At 43.7% G+C, this 27,799-nt stretch overlaps 1 protein-coding gene across 1 annotated transcript in view; it reads right to left on the bottom strand.

Annotated features, from left to right (window-relative positions):
• Positions 1 to 27,231, bottom strand: part of LOC139260239 (V-type proton ATPase subunit B, brain isoform-like) — a 105,058-nt gene extending 77,827 nt beyond the window's left edge. The window contains exon 1 of the mRNA XM_070876565.1: positions 27,048 to 27,231. Within this exon, the coding sequence (XP_070732666.1) occupies positions 27,048 to 27,153 (106 nt within the window). The 5' untranslated portion in view covers positions 27,154 to 27,231. The remainder of the gene's footprint in view (positions 1 to 27,047) is intronic.
• Positions 27,232 to 27,799: the final 568 nt, after the last annotated feature.

The raw sequence follows: 27,799 nt of genomic DNA, 5'->3' as shown, positions 1-27,799 counted from the left end.
GAGAGGCCGAGAGAGAGAGAGAGGCCGAGAGAGAGAGAGAGGCCGAGAGAGAGAGAGAGGCCGAGAGAGAGGAGAGAGAGGCCGAGAGAGAGAGAGAGGCCGAGAGAGAGAGAGAGGCCGAGAGAGAGAGAGAGGCCGAGAGAGAGAGAGGCCGAGAGAGAGAGAGGCCGAGAGAGAGAGAGGCCGAGAGAGAGAGAGGCCGAGAGAGAGAGAGGCCGAGAGAGAGAGAGGCCGAGAGAGAGAGAGGCCGAGAGAGAGAGAGGCCGAGAGAGAGAGAGGCCGAGAGAGAGAGAGGCCGAGAGAGAGAGAGGCCGAGAGAGAGAGAGGCCGAGAGAGAGAGAGGCCGAGAGAGAGAGAGGCCGAGAGAGAGAGAGGCCGAGAGAGAGAGAGGCCGAGAGAGAGAGAGGCCGAGAGAGAGAGAGGCCGAGAGAGAGAGAGGCCGAGAGAGAGAGAGGCCGAGAGAGAGAGAGGCCGAGAGAGAGAGAGGCCGAGAGAGAGAGAGGCCGAGAGAGAGAGAGGCCGAGAGAGAGAGGCCGAGAGAGAGAGAGGCCGAGAGAGAGAGGCCAGAGAGAGAGAAGAAGGCCGAGAGAGAGAGAGGCCGAGAGAGAGAGAGAGAGGAGAGAGAGGCCGAGAGAGAGGCCTGAGAGAGGGGCCGAGAGAGAGGGAGAGAGAGGGGCCGAGAGAGAGAGAGAGGGGCCGAGAGAGAGAGAGAGGGGCCGAGAGAGAGAGAGAGGGGCCGAGAGAGAGAGAGAGGGGCCGAGAGAGAGAGAGAGGGGCCGAGAGAGAGAGAGAGGGGCCGAGAGAGAGAGAGAGGGGCCGAGAGAGAGAGAGAGGGGCCGAGAGAGAGAGAGAGGGGCCGAGAGAGAGAGAGAGGGGCCGAGAGAGAGAGAGAGGGGCCGAGAGAGAGAGAGAGGGGCCGAGAGAGAGAGAGAGGGGCCGAGAGAGAGAGAGAGGGGCCGAGAGAGAGAGAGAGAGGGCCGAGAGAGAGAGAGAGGGGCCGAGAGAGAGAGAGAGGGGCCGAGAGAGAGAGAGAGGGGCCGAGAGAGAGAGAGAGGGGGCCGAGAGAGAGAGACAGACAGAGGCCGAGAGAGAGAGAGAGACAGACAGAGGCCGAGAGAGAGAGAGACAGACAGACAGACAAAGACTGGACAGCCTTTGGGTGGGTTTGGAGGTAAGTTGTTGCTATGTGCTTTTCAATTCTTTTAATGTGTTGGGAGGTGGCTGTATGCTTCACTTTGCAGCCTCAGCTCGCATTGTGTCCCTGGTTACCATGGCAGGCCGATCTTTTTGGCGCATATCAAGGCTCCACCCCCAAAACTAAAGGTCGGGTTCGGCCACGCCAAAATGGAGAGATCCAACAGGGAAACTTACAACAGGTTTTTTTTTGGCGCACTTGGGCCCCCCAAAAAATTGGTGCAACTTTTCAAGTATGCCAAAAAAATGCTTTGGGGAAAATTGAGCCTTATAAAGTACTTTTGTGCACTTGAATTGCCGTAACCTATAGGGCTACGGACCAAGAGCTGGAAAGTGGGATTAGGCTGGATAGCTTTGTCGGCTGGTGTGGACAGGATGGGCTGAAATGGCCTCCTTCCATGCCGTAAATTTCTATGATTCTATAACAACTTGTATTTATATTGCGTCTTTAACGTAGTAAAACGTCCCAAGGCACTTCATAGGAGTGTTACAAGACAAAAATTTGAGAGTCACATAAGAAATTACGGCAGAAGACAAAAGCTTGGTCAAAGAGGTATGTTTTAAGGAGCGTCTTAAAAAGGAGGAAAGAGGTAGAGAGGCAGAGAAGTTTAGGTAGGGAGTTCCAGAGCTTAGAGCCTAGGCAGAAGGAGGCACAACCATCGATTATAATAATGGGAAGCAATTTTTCAATACTATTCAATTTTAGTTATGAAGTTACTCATATACTTGAAAGGGTGAAAGATCTTTTGATTATTAGCATTTTTCCAAAATTTCACATAAATGAAGTTGCAGCTTTCTAGTCAAGTGTTAATGTAGTGTGTTACTGTTCTGACCTTTCAAGTGACTATATTCTGTGACTAGGACATGTATGAAGTGGGAGTAACAAATTTGATGTGCATTGTATTATGTGATGGTTAAAATCGGACATAAAGCTTTATTTGTTCAAGGTAATTATTTTTTTAAATTTAACTTGTATAAACAGCTCCAGTCTTTGGTATTTTTAAAAGAGAAGAATTTTAGGAACAACAGCTTGATTTAGGTATTTACTTCTTCAGCATGTTTGGAGCAAAATGACATTGGCAGCTGGGAGGGGGGTGTTTTAGTAAAGTTTTATGATCCGTCTGCATACACATTTTCCAAATTGGGTACAAATTTATCAATTTATCTTGGGAAACACTGTTCAACTACAAAATTGGAATTGAAAATCATTTGTTTCTTTTAGATTACAGTCTGTAAAACATTGTACATTTCCAATTCAAATGCATCTGTTTAAATAACAACTTACATGGTGAGATTTCTACTCAATTCCCTGACATCAATACATTGAAAAAAGGAGGCATATTACTACTACCTCTTCATTGGCCAATTTAGTTGAGATATATTAATGGTGCAGTGGAAATATCCTAATCCACCAGTGATTGATCACTATAGCTCACCTCTACATCTCAAAGATTTTTGATTTTAGAGGAATGGTCTCTACATTTTCAAAATGCTTAATAGGGCACTACTACAAAAGTACAACTTGGAGGCCTGCTGCTAGACTATTTAAAACTGTCAATTTATTAAATGAACACAAAAACATGGATGAGTTGCAATGTTCATATATGATAATGATTTTTCCAAGCCTATTGGAATATTCTATGAAATAATTTCCTTCACAGAATATTTACATGGATGCAATGTTGAAAGATAATTCGTTCATCTACAGTGTTCATGCATTTAATGGGCCCGAGTTTCGAGCTGCGCCTAGAACGGCGCAGTCCCGACCTGGACGCCCGTTTTTCGCGCCACAAAGTGCGCCTAAAAAAACCCTCCGTATTCTCCACCTCCTTGCAGGTCCTCTGGCCCTCAGCGCAGCAGGAGCTGTAGGGGGCGGAGCTAGGACCCTGCGCCGAAAACAGTGCCGGGAGCTCTGCACATGCGCGCTACAGTGGGCACGCAAGTGCAGTAGCTCCAGGCGCCCGAAACTGTGTGGGAGGGGCCCGAAGCACGCAGCCCCTAGCCCTGGCCCAATGGCCTCACTGGGGCTGCGTGCATAAGGCTCCTCCCACGGCCAGCTCCTGCTTCTTCCCGACCCGACTCCCGCTTCCCACCTCCGGACCGGACACCCGCTTCCCCCCCCCCCCCCCCCCCCCCGGACTGGACCCGACACCTGCGCCCCCCGCCGCCTCCGGACTGGATCCGACCTGACCTCCCTCCCCCCGACCCCCTCCCACCACCCCCCCGACCCGACCCAACGCCACCTACCTGTAAATCTGGTGCTGGGGACGGGCACGCTGTTGGAGGGCTCCCGGTGCTGCAGTCGGTAAGTAGAAAATGTTTTATTTATTGATTTAAAAAATATATATATTTCTTATTCATTTTTTTTGATTGATTTATTGGTTGATTTATTGATTTATCATTTATTATTGATGATGGCTCTTTATTTGTAAAACTGAAGTGTTTAATGTTTGTAAACTTCCCTTTAAACACCCCCCCCACCATTCCCTACGCTTGATTTGTGACCTACGCCTGATTTTCTAAAGTGTAGACAAGGTTTTTTCGAGCGTACAAAAATCTTCACTTACTCCATTCTAAGTTAGTTTGGAATAAGTGTTCACTCACGAAACTTTGAAATCAGGCGTAAGTGGCCGGACACGCCCCCTTTTGAAAAAAAAATTCTGTTCCAAAGTGAAACTGTTCTACCTGATTAGAACTGGAGCAAACTAAATGTGGAGAATTCCGATTTCTAAGATACTCCGTTCTACACAAGTTGCTCCTAAAAATCAGGAGCAAATCATGTGGAAACTTGGGGCCAATATAACTGAAAGCACAGTGGCCAGGCCTTTATTTTAAGATGCATCAATTTAGTTGTTTTAAGATATCTAGTTCACTGTAGACCACAAAGTATACAACGACAGGACAGAAATCACATTCAGCCTCTCTCCAGATTCAAAAATGTAATTTTGAGGGAGGCGAATTGCAACCAATAAAACGAAGAACATTTTTTTGAAGTTTTTCCCTGAAACCCTAATATAATCAAGCAAATAACATAAGAACTTAATAGGAACAGGAGTAGGCCATACGGCCCCTCGAGCCTGCTCTGCCATTCAATAAGATCATGGCTGATCTGATCATGGACTCAAGTCCACTTCCCTGCCCGCTCCCCATAACCCCTCATCGCTCAAGAAATTGTCTATTTCTGTCTTAAATTTATTCAATGTCCCACCTTCTACAGCTCTCCGAGACAGCAAATTGCAGAGATTTACAACCCTCAGAAGAAATTCCTCCTCATCTCCGTTTTAAATGGGTGGCCCCTTATCCTAAGATCATGCCCTCCAGTTCCAGTCTCCCCTATCAGTGGAAACATCCTCTCTGCGTCCACCTTGTCAAGCCCCCTCATAATCTTATATGTTTTGATAAGATCACCTCTCATTCTTCTGAATTCCAATGAGTAGAGGCCCAACCTCAGCTTTGGCTTGCACACTCATCTTAGAGTCATAAGGTTCTGGGCTCAAACCCCATGCCACAGATTTGAGCACAAAATCTAGGCTGATGCTTCAGTGCCATGCTGTGGATGGTGTGGCTTTTTGGATGAGGCATTAAACGCAGGACCGTTAGCCCTCTCGGGTGGATGTAAAAGATCCAGTGGCACTATCTGAAGAGCAGCAGAGTTTCCCTGATACTCTGGCCAATATTTATCCCTCCACTATCCCAAAAGAGAATATATCTGATCATTTATCTCACTGCTATTTGTGAGACCTTGCAGAACAAATTGGCTGCATTTTCTTACATTACAACAGTAACTAAACTTCAAAAGTACTTTCTTGGCTGTGGAGTGTTTTGGGATATTGAGGTTATGAAAGGCACTATATAAATGCAAGTTCTTTCTTTTCTGTACAAGGTTATTTGGTTTCCATTGTCTGTATTTCTTTTATAAAGTGCTCCTTTCTAGTGAAATCACCGTGAAATTAATACAAGTGTTTGTACATTTCACAACAGAGTACCTTTTCAATATATTTGCAGTTTCAAACATTTAGGTTTTCAGCTCCTTCAAAATCAATTGCAGAAAACAGACAAAAGACAAAGCAATCAAATCAGTTTACCCACCCAAATCTCAAAATGATCTCAAAATGAAAGTCAAGAAGTTGCTGGAGGATTAATTAAATCCAGTTTCAGGGCAAGTCTACTGTTGGCTATGAATAACTTTATTCTGGTTTTATATATATATATCCCATATAAATGCAAGTTCTTTCTTTTTTGGGAGTTAATATATGGGCAGCATAGGAAGAATAAGCCATTCAGACCCTCGAGCCTGTTCCGCCATTCAATTAGATCATGGCTGAACTGTACCTCAACTGTTTATCTACCCATTGCTTGATATCTTTACCCAACAAAAATCTATCGATCTCAATCCTGAAAGCTTCAATTAACCCAGCATGCAAAGGCTGTGGGGTTTTTTTTTTGGGGGGGGGGGGGCGGTTGCAGGGAAAGAGTTGCAGATTTCTACTACCCTTTATATGAAGTGATTCCTGATTTCACGACTGAATGGCCCGATTCTAATTTCAGGATTGTTCTGGTTGCCCCCACAAGTCAATAGATTTTCTTTAACAATCCTATTCAAGCCTTTTACCTTTACTGTCCTATCAAAACCGGTTATCATTTTAAACACCTTGTTTAGCTCCTATTTCAATCTAAAGGAAAACAGCCAAGTTTATGCAGCCAGTTCTCAATTTATCCCCCCTCCCTCAGTATTATTCTGGTGAATCTGTGCTGCACCACCTCCAATATCAATATATCCTTCTCAGTACGGTGTTCAGCACTAAATGTAGTACTCCAGATGGGGTCTGACCGATGCATTATACAGCTGAAGCACATAAGTTAGTAATTCAGATAAGTTGTGCAATAGACAAAACTAATAGCATAACTAGTGATGCTTACATGCACCAGTAGAGCCCTTGAAAACAAGTAATCACCTTAATCCCAAGGTTTTCAAACTTGGGTCTCAGATTTCTGTACTTGTTGATTTAGTAAAATGCTGTTGTATATTCTGTTGACAATTTGGCCATTACCAACAGTCCTGACGGCTACTTACGTGTTTAGAAACTGCAGCCTACCTATAATTAATTGGAGTCAACAATCCAGTAAATGCTCTAATTTCTGTTTTTGCAACAATTTTGGGAAATGGGAATGTCACAACAACTGTTCTATTGTGTGTAGCACTGCTTTTTCCCAAATGTCAGTAGACCTCAACAAAATTGCAACCAGAAACCTGCCCCAGAAGGAAATAATAACTTAGGATCGTATTAGGAAAAGCTGCTTCTTGGTAACTCTCTAACTTTTTAAAACACAAACTGAACTTCTACGATACTCTTGTTTGAGTGCACCCACTGTGAAGTGCCTTGGGACATTTTTCTGCATTTAAGGTGCTACATAGATGCAAGTTGTTATTATGTGTGAGCCTGAAGCAATATAACGCACATTGTGAATCTCAAATGATCTTCAGATCTCATTTTTCTTTTTGACACTTCTTGGCCTGGTGTGTTAGAGAATTTTTATAAATGGAGTTACGCTGCAGATAAGTTATTACAAAGTCATAGCATAAAAAGATTTTCTCCTTACTGAAAATGCACCCAAACACCTATTGCTCCTCATTCCAGGCACCAAATCACACGCCAGATGAGAGAAAACAGGTAATTATAGCCTGACATCAGTAGTGGGGAAAATGTTGGAATCAATTACTAAAGATGAAATAGCATTTGGAAAGCAGTGACAGGATCGGTCCAAGTCAGCATGGATTTATTAAAGGGAAATCATGCTTGACAAATCTTCGAGTTTTTTGAGGATGTAACTAGTAGAGTGGACAAGGGAGAACCAGTGGATGTGGTGTATTTGGACTTTCAAAAGGCTTTTGACAAGGTCCCACACAAGAGATTGGTTGCAAAATTAAAGCACATGGTATTGGGGGTAATGTATTGACGTGGATAGAACACTGGTTGGCAGACAGGAAGCAGAGAGTCGGGATAAATGGGTCCTTTTCAGGATGGCAGGCAGTGACTAGTGGGGTGCCACAGGGCTCAGTGCTGGGACCCCAGCTATTTACAATATACATCAATGTTTTGATGAAGGAATTGAGAGTAATATCTCCAAGTTTGCAGGTGACACTAAGCTGGGTGGCGGTGTGAGCTGGGTGGCGGAGGATGCCAAGAGGCTGCAGGGTGACTTGGACAGGTTAGGTGAGTGGGCAAATGCTTGGCAGATGCAGTATAATGTGGATAAATGTGAGGTTATCCACTTTGGTGGAAAAACACAAAGGCAGATTATTATCTGAATGGCGGCAGATTAGGAAAAGGGAAGATGCAACGAGACCTGGGTGTCATGGTACATAAGTCATTGAAGGTTGGTATGCAGGTGTAGTAGGCGGTGAAGGCGGAAAATGACATTTTGGCCTTCATAGCTAGGGGATTTGAGTATAGGAGCAGGGAGGTCTTGCTGCAGCTGTACAGGGCCTTGGTGAGGCCTCACCTGGAATATTGTGTTCAGTTTTGGTCTCCTAATCTGAGGAAGGACATTCTTGCTATTGAGGTAGTGCAGCGAAAGTTCACCAGACTGATTCCCGGGATGGCAGGACTGACATATGAGGAGAGACTGGATCGACTGGGCCTGTATTCACTGGAGTTTAGATGAATGAGAGGGGATGTCATAGAAACATAAAAATTTTGACGGGACTGGATAGGTTAGAGGCAGGAAGAATGTTCCCGACGTTGGGGGAGTCCAGAACCAGGGGTCACAGTCTTAGGATAAGGGGTAAGCCATTTAGGACCGAGATGAGGAGAAACTTCTTCAGTCAGAGTTGTTAACCTGTGGAATTCTCTTCCGCAGAGAGTTGTTGATGCCAGTTTGTTGGATATATTCAAGAGGGAGTTGGATATGGCCTTTACGGCTAAAGGGATCAAGGAGTATGGAGAGAAAACAGGTGGCGAATGATCAGGCATGATCTTATTGAATGGTGGTGCAGGCTCGAAGAGCCGAATGGCCTACTCCTGCACCTATTTTCTATGTTTCTACATAAAGAAACTAGGAGAACAAATGGTGTACATTATTCATCAAGTAATAATTGAACAATTTATGTTCAGATAACTCATTCCTTTACCATTTTCACATTGCTGTATAACTTACAGTGCAAAGAACAACCATCTCCAAACTGAAGGTCTTTCATGTATGCTACAATACAGACATCTACATTCTGCACAAAGTAAAGCCAACCTGCTCAATTATACCATACGATTTCAGTGAAATCCACTCTTATTCCAGTGAAATTATGTGCAAAGTAGAATTGACATAATGAGAACATACCAGATTACAATAGAAAAAAACATGACAATCACCCAGTCTATTTATTCTATGTGCAACAGAACATAGGTTAAGACTCCCATAATTACTGCTTTTCAAGTGAATAAAAAAAGTTACATTAAAAAGGAACAAAATTCACTTCATTTCACAGAAGCATGAATAGATAAATTATGTTTCCCCCCCCACCCCCACACAAAAAAAAGAGGCCGACATTACTAGGGCAAATTAAACTTAATTGTACCTTTTTAATAAGACGTCTGCATATACTGTAGTATAAGCCTCTTTGTTGCAGAACATCCTTGATTACTGCTGATTTTAAAATCAGGATTTGCCACATGTGCACAATTCACTTAACTGGCAGGAGATATCTCCCTCCCCCACCGCCCCCCCCAAAAAAAAACTCTCCTCACAATTTTCTCTCCCCTCTCCCACTTTAAGATGCTGTCTTCTCCATAGGGTACATTTCCATGCATGCAATCCAGTACCTCACCCGGCTAGCCATTATTCGTGTGTGGACAGTGCCAAGCTTCTTGACTGTTCCAACTTTGTTGGGGGGGGGGGGCGGAAAGAGAGAGAAGAGGAGGGAGGGAAGTATTGCAGTGAGCCCAATCTTCAACATGTCTATAAATATGCATTTGCAGGAGGGGTCAGGGGACAGCAATCAGGGAATGAAAATCCTGCCAATTTCCCCCTCCCTCCAGGGTTGCAGAAAGCATTTGTAGCACGCTTATTGTTTCTCCAGGGGGAATGGCCCAGATTTTGCAGTGGTAATAACGACAAAACTGTTGGCATTCGTCATCATTACTCTTCAAAGTGACAGCACCTTCTGGAGTCAGCGCATGTGCAGATAAACCCAGAAATCCAGAAGTTGCTGTCAGTCATTCCCTATTCCTCCACAGGTTGCGCTGTGGAACTCTCCAGAGCTGGCAGTCAATTCAAATCACACTGAAGGATGAAAACTTCCCCTATAATGCTGGAATGTCACTGTTAAACCCCTCCTGGAAAAGTTAAGCTTTGTTCAAAGAGGTATAACTGTGTTTTAATGGTGTATTGACTGTTGAACACCCGTTCTAGCCCTGAAAAATTCATTTTTCATCCATGAAGCTGTTGGATTGTCAAAAACTCAACTGGTTCACTATTGTTCTTTCGGGAAGGAAACCCATCATCTTTATCCTGCCACATTCAGTCGTGAATGGTGGTGGATAATCACTGTCACTGGAGAAAAAGTACTAGGAAAACTAATGGGACTAAAGGTGGCCAGAGTCCCCTGGACCTGATGGTCTGCATCCTAGGGTCTTAAAAGAAGTGGCTGCAGAGATAGTGGATGCATTGATTGTAATCTACCAAAATTCCCTGGATTCTGGAGAGGTCCCAACAGATTGGAAAACCACAAATGTAATGCCCCTATTTAAGAAAGGAGGGAGACAGAAAGCAGGAAACTATAGACCAGTTAACCTAACATGTAATTCGGAAAATGCTGGAGACCATTATTGAGGTAGTAGCAGGACATTTAGAAAATCATAATACAGTCAAGCAAAGTCAGCATGGTTTTATGAAAGGGAAATCATGTTTGACAAATTCGCTGGAGTTCTTTGGGGATGTAATGAGCAGGGTGGATACAGGGGAACCAGGAGAGGTCAAGCATTTGGATTTCCAGAAGGCATTCGATAAGTTGCCACATAAAAGGCATCAAATAAAAGTTACTGCACAAGATAAGAGCTCACGGGGTTGGGAGTAATATATTAGCATGGATAGAGGATTGGCTAACTAAGAGAAAAGAGAGTCGGGATAAATGGGTCATTTTCAAGTTGGCAAACTGTAACTAGTGGGGTGCCACAGGGATCAGTGCTGGGGCTTCAACTATTTATAATCTATATAAATGACTTGGATGAAGGGACCAAATATAATGTAGCCAAATTTGCTGATGATACAAAGATAGGTGGGAAAGCAAGTTGTGTGGAAAAAACAAATAATCTGCAAAGGGATATAGATGGGCTAAGTGAATGGGCAAAAATTTGGCAGATGGAGTATAATGTGGGAAAATGTAAGGTTATCCACTTTGGTAGGAAAAATAAAAAAGCTAATTATTATTTAGATGGGGCGAGATTACAAAATGCTGAGGTAGAGGGGGATCTGGGGGTCCTTGTACATGAAAAATAAAAAGTTAGCATGCAGGTACAGCAAGTAATTAGGAAGGCAAATGGAATGTTGGTGCTTATTTGCAAGAGGGATTGAGTATAAAAGTAGGGAAGTCCTGCTACAATTGTACAGTGCATTGGTGAAACCACACCTGGAGTACTGCGTACAGTTTTGGGCTCCTTATTTAAGGAGGGATATACTTGTATTGGAGGCAGTTCAGAGAAAGTTCACGAGGTTGATTCCCGAGATGAAGGGGTTGACTTATGAAGAAAGATTGAGCCTATACTCATTGGAGTTTAGAAGAATGAGAGGTGTTCTGATTGAAAGATAAGATTCTGAGGGGGCTTGATAGGGTAGATGCAGAAAGGATGTTTCCCCTCGTGGGGGAATCTAGAACTAGGGGGCATAGTTTCAGAATAAGGGGTCGCCCATTTAAAACGGAAATGAGGAGGAGTTTCTTCTCAGAGGGTCGTGACCCTTTGGAATTCTCTACCCCAGAGAGCTGTGAAGGCTAGGTCATTGAATATATTTAAGGTGGAGATTGACAGATTTTTGAATGATAAGGGAGTCAAGGGTATTGGGGAGAGGGCAGGGAAGTTTAGTTGAGGCCAAAATCAGATCAGCCATGAACTTATTGAATGGCGGAGCAGGCTCGAAGGTGCAAATGGCTGACCACTGCTCCTATTCTGTTCTTAAACAACTAACGAGAGGAGGAGGGAGGCGAGTACAAGGGCAGGGAGGTGTTGCTACAATTGTACAGGGCCTTGGTGAGGCCACACCTGGAGTATTGTGTACAGTTTTGGTCTCCTAACCTGAGGAAGGACATTCTTGCTATTGAGGGAGTGCAGCGAAGGTTCACCAGACTGATTCCCGGGATGGCGGGACTGACCTATCAAGAAAGACTGGATCAACTGGGCTTGTATTCACTGGAGTTCAGAAGAATGAGAGGGGACCTCATAGAAACGTTTAAAATTCTGACGGGGTTAGACAGGTTAGATGCAGGAAGAATGTTCCCAATGTTGGGGAAGTCCAGAAACAGGGGACACAGTCTAAGGATAAAGGGTAAGCCATTTAGGACCGAGATGAGGAGGAATTTCTTCACCCAGAGAGTGGTGAACCTGTGGAATTCTCTATCACAGAAAGTTGTTGAGGCCAATTCACTAAATATATTCAAAAAGGAGTTAGATGAAGTCCTTACTACTAGGGGAATCAAGGGGTATGGTGAGAAAGCAGGAATGGGGTACTGAAGTTGCATGTTCAGCCATGAACTCATTGAATGGCGGTGCAGGCTAGAAGGGCCGAATGGCCTACTCCTGCACCTATTTTCTATGTTTCTATCCCCATCCTCAATGATGGCAGAGCCCAGCATGCGACTGCATTGGATACAGCAAAGGCTATGAGCCCCAACAAAATCCCAGCTATAGTGCTGAAGACTTGTGCTCCAGAAGCAGCCACACCCCTAGCCAAGCATTCCAGTAGAGCTGTAACACTGGCATCTAGCCGACAAAGTGTAAAAACTGCCTAGATATGCCCTGTCCACAAAAAGTAGAACAAATCCAATCCAGCCAATTACTGCAAAGTAATGGAAGGTGTCACCGATTGCTCAGTTTGGGTTCCAAGGGCCACTCAGCTCCAGACTTCCTGCCTTGGCTCATATGCACAAAAGATCTGAAGTCCAGCGGTGAAATCAGAGAGACTGCCCTTGGCATCGAAGCAGTATTTGACAGAGTGTGGAACTAAAAAGTCCTCGTAAAATTGAAGTCCTTGGGAATCAGGAAGAAAAATTCTCCACTGGTGTGTCGTACCCAGCACAAAGGAAGATGGTTGTGTTGTTGGAGGCCAATTATCTCAGCCCCAGGAGTTCCTCAGGGCAATATCCTAGGCTCAATCCTCAGCTGCTTAATCAATGACCTTCCCTCTAGCATAACTCAGAAGTGGGGATGTTCACTGATGATTGCACAGCGTTCAGTTCCTTCGCAATTCCTCAGATAATGAAGCAGTCCGTGCTCGCATGCTGCAAGACCTGGACAACATCCATCATCATATATCATAGGCAGTCCCTCTGAATCGAGGAAGACTTGCTTCCACTCTATAAATGGGTTCTTAGATGGCTGAACAGTCCAATACGAGAACCACAGTTCCTGTCACAGGTGGGACAGTCGTTGAGGGAAAGGGTGGGTGGGACTGGTTTGCCGCAGGCTCTTTCCGCTGCCTGCGCTTGATATCTGCATGCTCTCAATGATGAGACTCGAGGTGCTCAGCACCCTCCCAGATGCACTTCCCCACTTAGGGCGGTCTTTGGCCAGGGACTCCCAAGTGTTGGTGGGGATATTGCACTTTATGAGAGTGTTCTTGAAATGTTTCCTCTACCCACCTTTGGCTCGTTTACCGTGAAGGAGTTCCGAATAGAGCACTTGCTTTGGGAGTCTCGTGTCAGGCATGCGAACAATGTGGCCTACCCAGTGGAACTGATCGAGTGTGGTCAGCGCTTCAATGCTGGGGATGTTGGCCTGGTCGAGGACGCTAACGTTGGTGCATCAACATCCAGGTTTGGGCTGATTAAGTGGCAAGTAACATTCGTGCCACACAAGTGCCAGGCAATGACCATCTCCAACAAGAGAAAGCCTAACCACCACCCCATGACATTACCGTTATCTAATCCTTTACCATCTGCACCCTGGGGGTCACCAATGACCAAAACCTAACTGGACCAGCCAGTGGCTACAAGAACAGGTCAGAGACTGGGTATTCTGTGGCAAGTCAACCTTCCAAAGCCTTTCCACCACCCATAGCCACAAGTCAAGAGTGTGATGGAATAGTCTCCACTTGCCTGACAACACCCTCAACATTCAAGGTTCACCAGACTGATTCCTGGGATGGCAGGACTGTCGTACGAGGAGAGATTGGGTCGACTATGCCTGTATTCACAAGAGTTTCGATGAATGAGAGGGAACCTCATTGAAACGTATAAAATTCTGACTGGGTTGGATAGACTGGATGCAGGGAGGATGTTTCCCCTGGCTGAGAAGTATAGAACAAGGGGTCACAGTCTCAGGATAGAGTAGGAAATTTAGACCGAGATGAGAAATATTTTCACTCGAGGGTGGTGAATCTGTGGAATTCTCTACCACAGAAAACTAAGTCACTGAATATATTTAAGAGGGAGAGAGATAGATTTATAGAAACAAAAGGCATCAAGGGGTATGGGGAAAAAGCAGGAATATGGTGTTGAGATAGAGGATTAGCCATGATCATATTGAATGGCAGTGCAGACTCAAAGGGCCGAATGGCCTACTACTGCTCCTATTTTCTATGTTTCTATGACACCACCCAGGACAAAGCAGCCCGCTTGATTGTCTTCCGATCCACCACCTTAAACATTCACACCCTCCACGACAGGTGCAATGTGGTTTCAGTGCATATCATCTACAAGATTCACTGCCGCAACTCGCCAAGGTTTCTTCTACAGAACTTTCCAAATCTGCAACCTCTACCATCTAGAAGGACAAGGATAGCAGGTGCATGGGAGCACCACCACCTCCAAGTTACACACCAACCAGCTTTGGAAATACATCACCTTTCTTTCATCGCCACTGGTCAAAATCCTGGAACTCCCTACCTAACAGCACATGGGAGCACATTCAATAGTGACTGCAGCGGTTCAAGAAGGCGGCTCATCACCATGTCTCAAGGGCAATTTGGGGTGGGCAATATATGACTACCTTGCCAGTAACGCCCACATCCCGTGAATGAATACATTTCAAAAAACTGATTTGCTAAATACTAGGGTAACAATTTTCCGGGGAGGGGGTCAGCGGGCGGGATCGGAGGCAGGTCAGGTGGGAAATTTGATTTTTTTTGGAACAGCAGTTCGGGACCCCACCGCAACACACCTTTCCCAATGCCAGGTCAGTCAGCGCTGAGCAGTCTTGACAGGCAGCGACAGGCGACCCAATTAAACTTATTACCATCTAGTTGACAGATCATTAACAGGCTTTTTAAACTTCCCTTTTCACTTTAACTTCATGGCCACGACAACCATGCTGTTCGGAGACCACGTCCGTCAACCTGAGGTGGGAGTTCAGTGGCCATTGCTCCAGCTGATTACTTGACTGCTTCAAATGTACAGGAAAAGCTTCCAACTGGCAGATCATCACTTTTCTCAGGCAAAAGCTGTTTGAGTCCATTTCCAGCACAGTTTCTGCAGGCTTTCCACTTACCGCTCTCCATTCACTCTTACCTCATTATAAGAACTCTCACCATTGGCAGAATAATTCTGTCATCTATTCCATCAACATGGGCGCCCTTTATAGTGTCTCACCTTGGTTCTCAGAATCTGACCACGATCAGCCCCAACACCACCAACCTTCTCCACAATCACCTGATGCTGTACAGGACAGAGGGCATCAGCACCCGACCACACTGCTGTCCGGGAGGCCAAAGGTAGTCTCACCATGGCTAGATTTACTTCACTTGACGCTGTACACACTGGCTGCCACATGTTGGTACCATCCCACACTAACACCATAAAGCATCCCTGCAATGTCCAAGCCATTTCCTTCACACGCACCACCATTGCGGGGGGGGGGGGGGGGGGGGCGGGGGTGACCGCTGTCTCACCATTCACTGCAACTCACTAAGCCACTTCCAAAGATGCACACAAATCTATCTAAGAACGCAAAGTGTTGAATAAAAAGTTTTAATGTTTGACAGCACATTAACAAAAAACTTTTAACATGAACATTGGTTAAAACACCCAACTGGCTACCCTTGTGTTGTTAGTTGGTATGAATGCATTAGGATGAGGGTGAGTGTGAAGGGTAGCTAGTGAAATGGGGAACTGATAATGTAGATCGAGAGGGATGGTGGAGGTGCAAGATAAGTTGGTGTAAGGATGCACTGGGATAGGACAGGGAAGGCAGCATGATGAGGATGTGATGAGGCACAGCAGGATGAAGGTATGTGTGGCTTTGTACTCTCGTTGCGATCTAATGACATCCCTGCTTTTGACCTCCTGTACAATGTGCAACCAGGCTGTGTAGGTCTCCTGGGGAGGAGTCTTCCACTCATCAGAAGGGAAGAAGATCTCCTTGCGTGCTCTGCCTCCCTCCATAAGCATATGGAGGGAGTCATCGGAAAACCTGGGTCCAGCCCTGCACCTCTGTACAGTGATTTCAGCTTTTGTAGCACTTCAATGCTGTAGAACACTGACGGCCAACTTTCTTTTAACATTTGGGCTATGATCCCTTTAAAGAAACCGGTTGAATAACACGTCATGAATGACATCATCAGACCCACTTTCTCCAATTGACCGGCAAACATGCTGGGCGGGCTTAACAAGCCCCAACGTAAAATCATTTTCCTGAACCACCCCGGACCAGCCAAGGCAAGGAAAGTCCAGCCCAAAGTGTTCCAATCAGATTATTTTCATTAGCAATAATTTCATACATGGCTGTTTTGAAAATGAAATGGGATTGGTAACACAAGGCCCTTTCACCCAAGTGCAAACCTATCACAAGCAACAGGATGTGATTTTTCAGTTTATGAAATAAATTGCATTGATTTTAATCAAAGCAGAGAGAATCTTATTCTGCATTTGAGCAGTTTACACGGCCTTCAATTTAAAATTTTTGTTCTCGTGTTGCAATCCATCCATGGCCCTTCTCTGTAGTTCTATAACCTTTTCCAGTCCTACCAGCGCCTCTCTCTCTCTCCCCCACCCCTCACTCTGCCCCAAACTCCCCATTTCTCAGAATTTGGCCTCTTGCACATTCCCCCTCCTTTACCCCACCAATAGTAGCCATGCTTCCAGCCACCCAAGTCACACTCAATTGAATTCCCTCCTTAAATGCTTCCGCTTTTCCTCCCTTCACACCCACTGCAAAACCCACCCCTGTAACCAAGCTTGACATCCATTTTCTCACACCTCTCCAAGGTTTTGTTGTGTTAAAGGCACTATAGAAATGCAAGTTGTTATTGATCTGAAAATGCCAAATACTATGTGGTGGCAGCAAAGTAAAAATATTCCACTCTGCTGCAGACAGCTCACCTTGAGCACAAACATTTGTTTGAAACAATTAAAGTAAACCAACAGTAGTAGTGATGTTGGGGAGGGCATCAAACAGGAAATTAGGGGTGCATGCAATAAAGGTGCAGCAATTATCATGGGTGACTTTAATATGCATATAGATTGGGCTAACCAAACTGGAAGTAATACGGTGGAGGAGGATTTCCTGGAGTGCATAAGGGATGAAATTTCTAGACCAATATGTCGAGGAACCAACTGGGGGGGGGGGGGGGGGGGGGGCATCTTAGACTGGGTGTTGTGTAATGAGAGAGGATTAATTAGCAATCTCGTTATGAGAGGCCCCTTGGGGAAGAGTGACCATAATATGGTGGAATTCTACATTAGGATGGAGAATGAAACAGTTAATTCAGAGACCATGGTCCAGAACTTAAAGAAGGGTAACATTGAAGGTATGAGGCATGAATTGGCTAGGATAGATTGGCGAATGATACTTAAGGGGTTGACGGTGGATGGGCAATGGCAGACATTTAGAGACCGCATGGATGAACTACAACAATTGTACATCCCTGTCTGGCGTAAAAATAAAAAAGGGAGGGTGGCTCAACCGTGGCTAGCAAGAGAAATCAGGGATAGTATTAAAGCCAAGGAAGTGGCATACAAATTGGCCAGAAATAGCAGTGAACCTGGGAGAAATTTAGAACTCAGCAGAGGACGACAAAGGGTTTGATTAGGGCAGGGAAAATACAGTACGAGAAGAAGCTTGCAGGGAACATTAAGACGGACTGCAAAGATATGTAAAGAGAAAAAGGTTAGTAAAGACAAACATAGGTCCCTTGCAGTCAGAATCAGGGGAAGTCATAATGGGGAACAAAGAAATGGCAGACCAATTGAACAAGTACTTTGGTTCGGTATTCACCAAGGAGGACACAAACAACCTTCCGGATATAAAAGGGGTCAGAGGGTCGAGTAAGAAGGAGGAACTGAGGGAAATCCTTATTAGTCGGGAAATTGTGTTGGGGAAATTGATGGGATTGAAGGCCGATAAAATCCCCAGGGCCTGATGGACTGCATCCCAGAGTACTTAAGGAGGTGGCCTTGGAAATAGCGGATGCATTGACAGTCATTTTCCAACATTCCACAGACTCTGGATCAGTTCCTATGGAGTGGAGGGGAGCCAATGTAACCCCACTTTTTAAAAAAGGAGGGAGAGAGAAAACAGGGAATTATAGACCGGTCAGCCTGACCTCAGTAGTGGGTAAAATGATGGAATCAATTATTAAGGATGTCATAGCAGCGCATTTGGAAAGAGGTGACATGATAGGTCCAAGTCAGCATGGATTTGTGAAAGGGAAATCATGCTTGACAAATCTTCTGGAATTTTTTGAGGATGTTTCCAGTAGAGTGGACAATGGAGAACCAGTTGATGTGGTATATTTGGACTTTCAGAAGGCTTTCGACAAGGTCCCACACAAGAGATTAATGTGCAAAGTTAAAGCACATGGGATTGGGGGGTAGTGTGCTGACATGGATTGAGAACGGGTTGTCAGACAGGAAGCAAAGAGTAGGAGTAAATGGGTACTTTTCAGAATGGCAGGCAGCGACTAGTGGGGTATAAATTTAAAAAAGTAACTAGGCAGACATTTTGCCTCCCCAATCCTGGTTTGCTGTGGCTGAACACGTGATAAGCATACCTCCAAAATACATCGTAAGTGATAGACTAAGACTGTCTCGCCAAGGAAACTGCCGGCTAATGACTCAGGTGATGGCTATTTCATCATGGAGACATGAAAAGGCCAACTATATTTATAAATTATTTATGGCATCCCATAAAATTTCAGTTTTAAAATCTTGATGCAGTATGGGAAACTTTAGTCAGGTGTCAGCCATAGCTATAGCCCTTTTCACAGTCAGTTTTTCCTGCTCTAGATACAAAATGGCAGGAATAAGTGGCTTGAGTTAGTTGTGTTCTGCAAAGTGATTTTATGACAAAAGCAAGTGTAGTGAGGGATTGCTTTTCAAAAATAGGTAAGCTTTTAGTTTCAATCTTTTTGGTGGTATAAAAGCTTGTGTGTCAAGTATATTCCTGTAGTTCCTTAACTCATTGGATGAAATTTGCTGAACTAAGCAAAAATATTAAATAAAATTTGAAGTGCAAAAGCGTCATAAAATCAAATCAAATGAAGAACTTCATTCTATTTTATTTTATCCTTTCAGAACACTGACTCTGCCTCTTCTGATTGAGGAGCAGGGGAACAGGGCTAAAGGTGGCAGGCGGCTGTAATGAGCGAGAGCCTAGGTTTATATTTGACCACCAGGATGAACATAAAGTAGTATGTGGTTGTGGCAGAGGTGAGTGAGGAATGGATGAATTTGATGTGGTTAAACCAAATCTAACAAAGGATGCTTAATCCAGGTGTCCAAGTTTGCACCCCTCAAACAAAGAGGGTGATGATAGGGACCATACCAGGGACAATAACAGAAATAGGAGATAGAGATGGTTCCGCTGAGATGAGAAGATTGAAAGAGGTGGTGACAGCATGGTTGATTTCTTGACTAGAGGGCCAAAAGAATTAGAGTATGCAGTTGTAAACAACTTGGGAATGCCCTCCACCCCAACCCCAGCATGGGCAGGTGGTAAAAGAGGGTACCGAGGCGAAGATGGTGAAGGATCGGAGGAAGTGCTCGGAATTAGCCTGGTCAATCATCAAGACTAGAAGCAGAGAGACATGAGCGATGGAGTGGTTACGAATATGGATAGGAGTATTTATATAAAAGGATGAAATCTAGAACGAACAGGAGGGTAGTGAATTCAGTGGAAGGCAGGCAAGGAAAGTTGAAGAATGAAATCATCAAAGTTGAGGAGTTGCTTGGTGCAGAAGCTGAGGGAAGTAAGGAGAGAACCTGGTTGGGGAGTAGATGACAATGATTTTAAAAGGAAAGACAAGAGGTAAAATAAGACGAGAGATTCAAAAGGTGACAGAATAGTAAGGGGTGAGGCCAAGATATATTTTGAAGATAACAGCCATGCTACTGCGATTTGGACAGGGAAGACAACGACAGGTATAACCAGGCAAGGTGGTTTCAATAAGAGGGAAAGGATTGCCACCCTGAGCCATGTTTGCAAGTGAGAAGAGATTCTGGAGACAAATACAGGAGTCATGGCATTGTTGATCCTTCAGCAGATGGAGCAAACAGCACAGAAGGTAGTTGAAGAGGTTAACCCTAAACAAGTGCAACTGGCAGGATGGGTGGTGGGAGTAAAGGGCAATTGGAGAGGGAGCAGCAGGTGCCACAACAGGCCCAAGAGGATGCCGAGGTAGGCAGAGGGAAGCCATGGGCTCACATGCTAATCAAGACTAGGGCTACGGTAGGAGAAGGGAGGCGGAAGAGGAACGAAGGGGAACAATAGGAATCAGGGAGGGGGAAAATTATAAACATTATTGATTGAGGGGAACAGGAAGAGAGATGATATCAGAACCCAAGGAGGTCCATAAAAAAAGTAAGAGTAGAGGGCTCAGATGTGGAGTGGCAGTCAAGCTGCACTAAGACAAAATAATCTTGGCCAGGAAAAGTTTTTTTGCACTTAAGCAGAATGGCACCGAACAAATCTGTACTTTCAAACCTGCTATTTTGATACATGAATAAGTGGTAATGCAATCTACCCACATTAAATTGAACAGGACAGTATGCCCCTTGCTAAGCCTTTATCGGCCTCGAAATAGAGCTGTATAATGCTTAATAGCTGCACTAGTACAGGTATTACCACTATTTCTTAGAGGCTTTACAAACAGCACTATTTTCCTTTGACTGCTGTGTAATATGTAGTAATACTAGGAAAGGGAAGAGAAAGTAAAGGATTCTGCTTCCTCTGTTTCTCATTTCCTTTTCGCCCACTTTTGAAATTTACAGCGTAGAAGTAATAAGGGTAAGTTTGCACAATAGTGAAGAAGTTTGTCCAGAAAGATATTTTATGTAAAGAGAATAACATGACTAGCAATGCAAACGTGCTTACATCCCACATGCATGTTGCCCTCTACCCAGAGGACTAATAATGTGGGCCACAGGTTCCTTTACTGATGCAGTCAAAACAACTTGCCAACAGAAGTCACCCTGTCAAGCAAGTCAGATCTGGTCATCAATTTTCCCTTCCTCTCCATAGATGGTGCAACTCCATTATTATGCACTTCATGCAGTGGTTGAGGCCAGAACACTGAACTCTTCAAGAAAAAGACACTATAATCAGAAGAGGCAGAGTCAGTGTTCTGAAAGGATAAAATAAAATAGAATGAAGTTCTTCATTTGATTTGATTTTATGACGCTTTTGCACTTCAAATTTTATTTAATATTTCTGCTTAGTTCAGCAAATTTCATCCAATGAGTTAAGGAACTACAGGAATATACTTGACACACAAGCTTTTATACCACCAAAAAGATTGAAACTAAAAGCTTACCTATTTTTGAAAAGCAATCCCTCACTACACTTGCTTTTGTCATAAAATCACTTTGCAGAACACAACTAACTCAAGCCACTTATTCCTGCCATTTTGTATCTAGAACAGGAAAAACTGACTGTGAAAAGGGCTATAGCTATGGCTGACACCTGACTAGTTTCCCATACTGCATCAAGATTTTAAAACTGAAATTTTATGGGATGCCATAAATAATTTATAAATATAGTTGGCCTTTTCATGTCTCCATGATGAAATAGCCATCACCTGAGTCATTAGCCGGCAGTTTCCTTGGCGAGACAGTCTTAGTCTATCACTTACGATGTATTTTGGAGGTATGCTTATCACGTGTTCAGCCACAACAAACCAGGATTGGGGAGGCAAAATGTCTGCCTAGTTACTTTTTTAAATTTATACAAAATTCAATCAATAACTTTCAAAGGGGAATGGATAAATACTTGGAAGGAGCCAAAATTGTACAAATATGGGAAAAGAGCCCGAGAGTGGGACTAACTGGATTGCTATTTGAAAGAGTTGGCGCAAATGCGATGGGCTGAATGGCCTCCTTTTGCGCTGTACTATTCTATAATTCTAGAAGAGTTTCCACTTAGTTTAAGAACACACTTGGCTTGGCTATTTCCTTCAAGAGCTAAATCAGAGGCCCTTCAGGTCATCTTACACTTTTTCCTGTTGGTATATAAAGATTGAACAAATGATGCCCAGAACTGGAACATCTAGAAACTACTTTTGTCCAGACTGCCTCTCAGATCTACTGAGCCCAATGAGCCCGTGCCAGCTCTCTGAAAAATTAATTTAGTTCCATTCCCTTGCTCTTTCCCTATGTTTTCAAGTGTTACTTTTTCAAATATTTATCCACTTTCCTCTTAAAAGCTATTATGGATTCTGCATCCACCACTTTTTCCCGGAAGACCATTCCATATACTAACAATTCTAAAAATCTCTTTTAAGCTCTGCCTTCATTCTGTGATGATCTTAGGATATGCACTTGTAGACTCCAGCAGTGGGAATACTGTTTCTCAATTTAACTCATTCAAAGCTTTTGGCAACAAGGAAGTGAATAAGCGCACTCATGTATGATGCAACATTCAAGTGAACTCTGCAAACAATACTATTTTGAACTTCCCCTTTTCAATGTGAAAACAGTCCAGAACATTTAAACTAAATTAAAGCCACAGCTTCCTCAACTTTTTGGAAGTACCAAATAATAGAAGTAGAATCTTCAGTTTCCAATTAAGAAACATCCATCTTTTGGCCTGCAAAAGCAAACCTATCAAAATCTCAAAGGCCAAAAGCTCCTCAGAATGCCAATTTCTTGCCATCCCACAAAGTCACTGTTCAGAGTAATGGGCGATCCCAAACATAGCTTCACAAAAAGAATGAAGGGAGAGATTAGCTGAGATTTTTACATAGAGGGTTGTTGGGAGATCCCAGACACAGCTTCTCTTTCAGTTTTCCATATCTCTGCATCTTTCAAGAGAAATGGTACTCACCTAGATGGATAGTGTCTTTCAATGGACTTTCCACTAATATCAGGATGTCATCAGCTGGAAGTTATTGTTGGTATCCTGAAAACTAGGATAGAGATGTGACTTTTTCCCTGGCTTCTTGCTATCCTCCTTGACAGTATGTTTCAGCCCTTGGAATAAAATCCACCTCTTACAAATAACTTTGATTTAAGAGCAAGAATGACCTAATCCATTCGAGAATCTATGACCTGCAACATTCAGGGATGTAACTAGCCAATCCTCGACAATGTTGTTGGTGCTGTACTGCAGTTTGTAGTACTTAAGCAAAGACTACCTGACAGGAAGACAAACACTACTGCAGGTGCACTTGCTTTGCAAATTTTGAGATTCTTCACAACTTCATAAGAACATAATAGGAGCAGGAGCAGGCCATTTGGCCCCTCGAGCCTGCTCCGCCATTCAATACGATCATGGCTGATCAGATCTTGGCCTAAACTCCACTTCCCTACCCGCTCCCAATAACTTTCAACTCCCCTATAGTTCAAAAATCTGTCTATCTCCACCTTAAATCTATTGAATGATCCAGCCTTCACAGCTCTCTGAGGTAGAGAATTCCAAAGATTCACAATCCTCAGAAGAAATTCCATCTCATCGCCATTTTAAATGGGCGGCCCCTAATTCTGAAACTATGCCCCCTAGTTCCAGATTCCCCCATGAGGGGAAACATTCTCTCTGCATCGACCATGTCAAGCCCCCTCAGAATCTTACATGTTTCAATAAGATCACCTCTCATTCTTCTAAACTCAAATGAGTATAGGCCCAACCTTTCTTCATAAGACAAACCCTTCATCTCAGGAATCAACCTCGTGAACCTTCTCCGAACTGCCTCCAATGCAAGTACATCCCTCCTTAAATAAGAACAAAACTGTACGCAGTACTTCAGGTATGGTCTCACCAACACCAAGTACAGTTGTAGCAAGACTTCCCTATTTTCATAAGAAATAAGAGCAGGAGGAGGTCATTTGGCCCCTCCCTCCTCCGACATTCAATATCATGGCTGATTTGGTCTTGGGCTCAGCTCCACTTACCTGCCCATTCCCCATAACCCTTCACTCCCTTATTGCTCAAAAATCTGTCTATCTCCGCCTTAAATATATTCAATGACCCAGCCTCCACAACTCTCTGGGGCAAAGAATTCCACAGATTTACAATCCTCAGAAGAAACTCCTCTCATCTCTATTTTAAATGGGCAATCCCTTATTCTGAAGTTCTGCTCCCTCGTTCCCGATTGCCCCACGAGGGGAAACATCCTCTCTGCATCTACCTTGTAGAGCCCCCTCAGTATCTAATATGTTTCAATAAGATCACCTCTCATTCTTCTGAACTCCAATGAGTATAGGCTAAACCTACTCAACCTTTTCTCACAAGTCAACCCCTTCATCTCAGGAATCAACCTTGTGAACCTTCTCTGAACTGCCTCCAATGTAAGTATATCCTTCCTTAAATAAAGGAGACTAAAACTCTATGCAGTACTCTCAGCGTGACCTCACCAATACCCTGTGCAGTTGCAACAGGACTTCTCTGCTTTTATACTGCATCCCTTTTGCAATAAAGGCCAACATTCCATTAGCCTTCCTGATTACTTGCATGCTAACTTTGTGTGTTTCATGCACAAGGACCCAGAGGTGTCTCTGTACTGCAGCCTTTTGTAATTTATCTCCATTTAAATAATAATTTGCTTTTTTATAACCTCACACTTTCCCACATTATACTCCATCTGCCAAATGTTTGCCCACTCACTTAGCCTGTCTATATCCCTTTGAAGACTTTGTGTCCTCCTCACAACATGCTTTCCCGCCCATCTTTGTATCATCAGCAAACTTGGCTACATTACACTTAGTCCCTTCATCAAAGTAAGTAATATGAATTGTAAATAGTTATACTCCATCCCCCCTTGCATTAAAAGCCAACATTCCATTTGCCTTCCTAATGACGTGCTGTACCTGCATGCTAACTTTTTGTGTTTCGTGTACAAGGACCCCCAGATCCCTCTGTACTGTAGAATTTTGTAATCTCTCGCCATTTAAATAATAATTTGCTTTTTTATTCTTCCTACCAAAGTGGATAGCCTCACATTTTCCCACATTATACTCCATCTGCCAAATTTTTGCCCATTCACTTAATCTATCCACATCCCTTTGCTGATTATTTGTGTCCTCTTCACAACTTGATTTCCCACCTATCTGTGTATCAGCAGCAAATTTGGCTACACTACACTCGGTCCCTTCATGCAAGTCATTAATATAGATTGTAAATAGTTGAGGCCCCAGCACTGATCCCTATGGCACCCTACTAGTTAGTTTGCCAACCTGAAAATGATCCATTTATCTGACTGCTTTCTCTTAGCCAATCCTCTATCCATGCTAATATATTACACTCAACCCTGTGAGCTCTTACCTTGCACAGTAACCTTTTATCAAATGTCTTCTGGAACTCAAAATACACTCCATCTACTGGTTCCCCTTTATCCACCCTGCTCATTACATCCTCAGAACTCTAGCAAATTTGTCAAGCATAATTTCCTTTTAAACATAGAAAATAGGTGCAGGAGCAGGCCATTCAGCCCTTCAAGCCTGCACAACCATTCAACAAGGTCATGGCTGATCATTCACCTCAGTACCCCTTTCTTGCTTTCTCTCCATACCCCTTGATCCCTTTAGCCATCAGGGCCATAAAACTATGCTGACTCTGCTTGATTGTATTATGATTTTCTAAATGTCTTGCTACAACTTCCTTAATAATGGACTCCAGCATTTTCCCAATGACAGATGTTAGGCTAGCTGGTCTATAGTTTCCTGCTTTCTATCGCCTTCCTTTCTTGAATAGAGGTGATACATTTTGCAGTTTCCCAATCCACTGGAACCTCTCCAGAATCCAGGGAATTTTGGTAGATTACAACCAATGCATCCACTATCTCTACAGCCACTTCTTTCGAGACCCTAGGAAGACAAAAAGCAGGAAACTTCTCCATGTGAAGCACTCCACTAAATTGTGTCAACCAGAACTCTGTCCCTTATTTTGTATCAAGAAAGATCTATAATTAACCATTTGTTAAAATTAACCATCTAGCTCAACCAAGATTGTTAAATTATGCATTAAGGCATAGGAAATCTAATCTGCCCAGCAATGCAACAGTATAATATCTCCATGGCTATGTTCCTGGAAACAGCCTGGGTCACTTTAAAAAAATATATTTGATCTGGTTACAGTTAAATAGCTTCACATTATAATGCTATCCCTTTTTCACATTACATTTTTAAATGTAGCTACACTGTATTTCCAAGATCAATGCTTTAAACGTCATAAGTAGAACAGTTGAAAAATAGTTTTGAAGTAGTTTTCAAAAAAGCGGGGGTTGCCAGTACATGATTTATTTTATATGATCTTAACAGTGCTTAAATAGATAGGATGTTTTAAAGCATGAACAAAAATAAATGTAAGAAACTTGGGAACGGTGACATTAAAAGTAGACCCTCTGAAAAACAAAGCAATTTTATCTGAATATTCCTTAGTTTATAGTCAGTTAAGCATTTCTCTACACATCGACTGCAATTATATTTTAAGGAGATATTCATGTTAAAGGCTAAGGAAGATATAAAGCTTGGTACTACTATTAGGCCAGGTTCACCATTCATTTAAAAATAAAGTCAGTGCGTCACTCCAATTGGAGGCGACACTGCATCGATTCCCCAGCTTGAGACGGCACAAAACTAATCCAATAGTCGAATAAAGGATTTCAAGAAGGAGCCCCAACCACAGCTATTCGTCTCCAAATTTAAAGGTCTTGCTTCATTCCAGTCACATGATTGCATCACATGAAGCTTTGGGATGATCCTGCGACACACTGGACTGGATTGGATTCGATTTCCAGAATATTCTGGATCGAAGAGAGCAGGTACTAGGTCTAAACTAAAAGTAATTGGCAAAAAATAAATAACGACAACTAGGCTGATCTGTTGATAGTGACACTTTGAAGCTTTTAGATGGCGTTGGATCAACAAGATGTCACCGTCGGACACCCAACAGGCAAATTAAATTGCATTTAAATAACACACGTCCAAAAATATCGTGCCCATAAAAACTACAATCATTTGATGCAAATCAAAAAAAATCCATTACCATATCTTCTGAAATGTAACTGCTGCTTAAATTCTTTAAATAAAACTGTTCAAAGCAGAACCTCTGCTCTGATAAATAAATATTTCTATATAAACCACCCACCCCCAGGTCCCGGACATTTCCAACTCAGAGGCTGCAACTCTCAAGGCCGGCTTTGAGCAGCCTGAAGATTTCAACCAACAAACACACAGCTTTTCCCCCACTCCCGCATCGATGTAAAACGTTCACCCAGCAACGTACTCAGCCTAGGCTGCGAGCTGTAGTTTCTCCCCGCCGCCAGTGCCTGCTCCCTGGCCGCAAACGGAGGGCCATTGGCCACCAACGCCGGTTCCACCATCATCGACATCTTCCCTTTCTCTCTCACGCACACTCGCAGAGAGTGTACCCTTGTCACGTGACACCCCTCTCACCAGGCGCGCACCCCGACGGAAGCTCGGGAGCGCGCTATACGCCACGCCGCACGTTCACGGAGCCACCAGCGTCACTGCGCGCTCCAAAGGGAGAAAGCGAGAGAGAGAGGTGGCCGCGTGCACGTCCACCGTCGAGCGCTCTCTCGAGTGTTGGCCAATAGCAACTCGCCGACGATCGACCAGCGTTGCTATAGGCGACACCGGTTTGGGCCTCCTGCAGGAGAAAAGGCCTTGCGCACCTGTACATTTACTCAACAAACGTCTACTGCCTGCCCACCACCACAGTCTGTGCAAAAACTCTTTCTCTGAAAAAGTATTTATCTTTCACCAAAATTTGGAAATTCTGGTATCGATTGTCAGGTGCAGCTTCTAGTTTAGGGCTGTAGATTGGACTTTAAACTACTAAGAGAGAGAGAGAGAGACGGGGATGGGAGGATTAGGTGAAAATAACAAGCTTGAAGATTAAATAGATGAGAGTAAAGGTCATACTATGATAAGGCATAAAAGTAACATAAACGGTCAGGGAACAAATGCAGTTATAGAACACAAGTAAAAAATGATTGTTAAAAAACAGATGAGAGG

Source organism: Pristiophorus japonicus, chromosome 3 (assembly GCF_044704955.1).
Source record: "Pristiophorus japonicus isolate sPriJap1 chromosome 3, sPriJap1.hap1, whole genome shotgun sequence".
In the NCBI taxonomy this organism is placed as follows: domain Eukaryota; kingdom Metazoa; phylum Chordata; class Chondrichthyes; family Pristiophoridae; genus Pristiophorus; species Pristiophorus japonicus.
The sequence above is the reverse complement of the archived record's forward strand: the minus strand, read 5'-3'. Positions and strand labels throughout refer to the sequence as shown.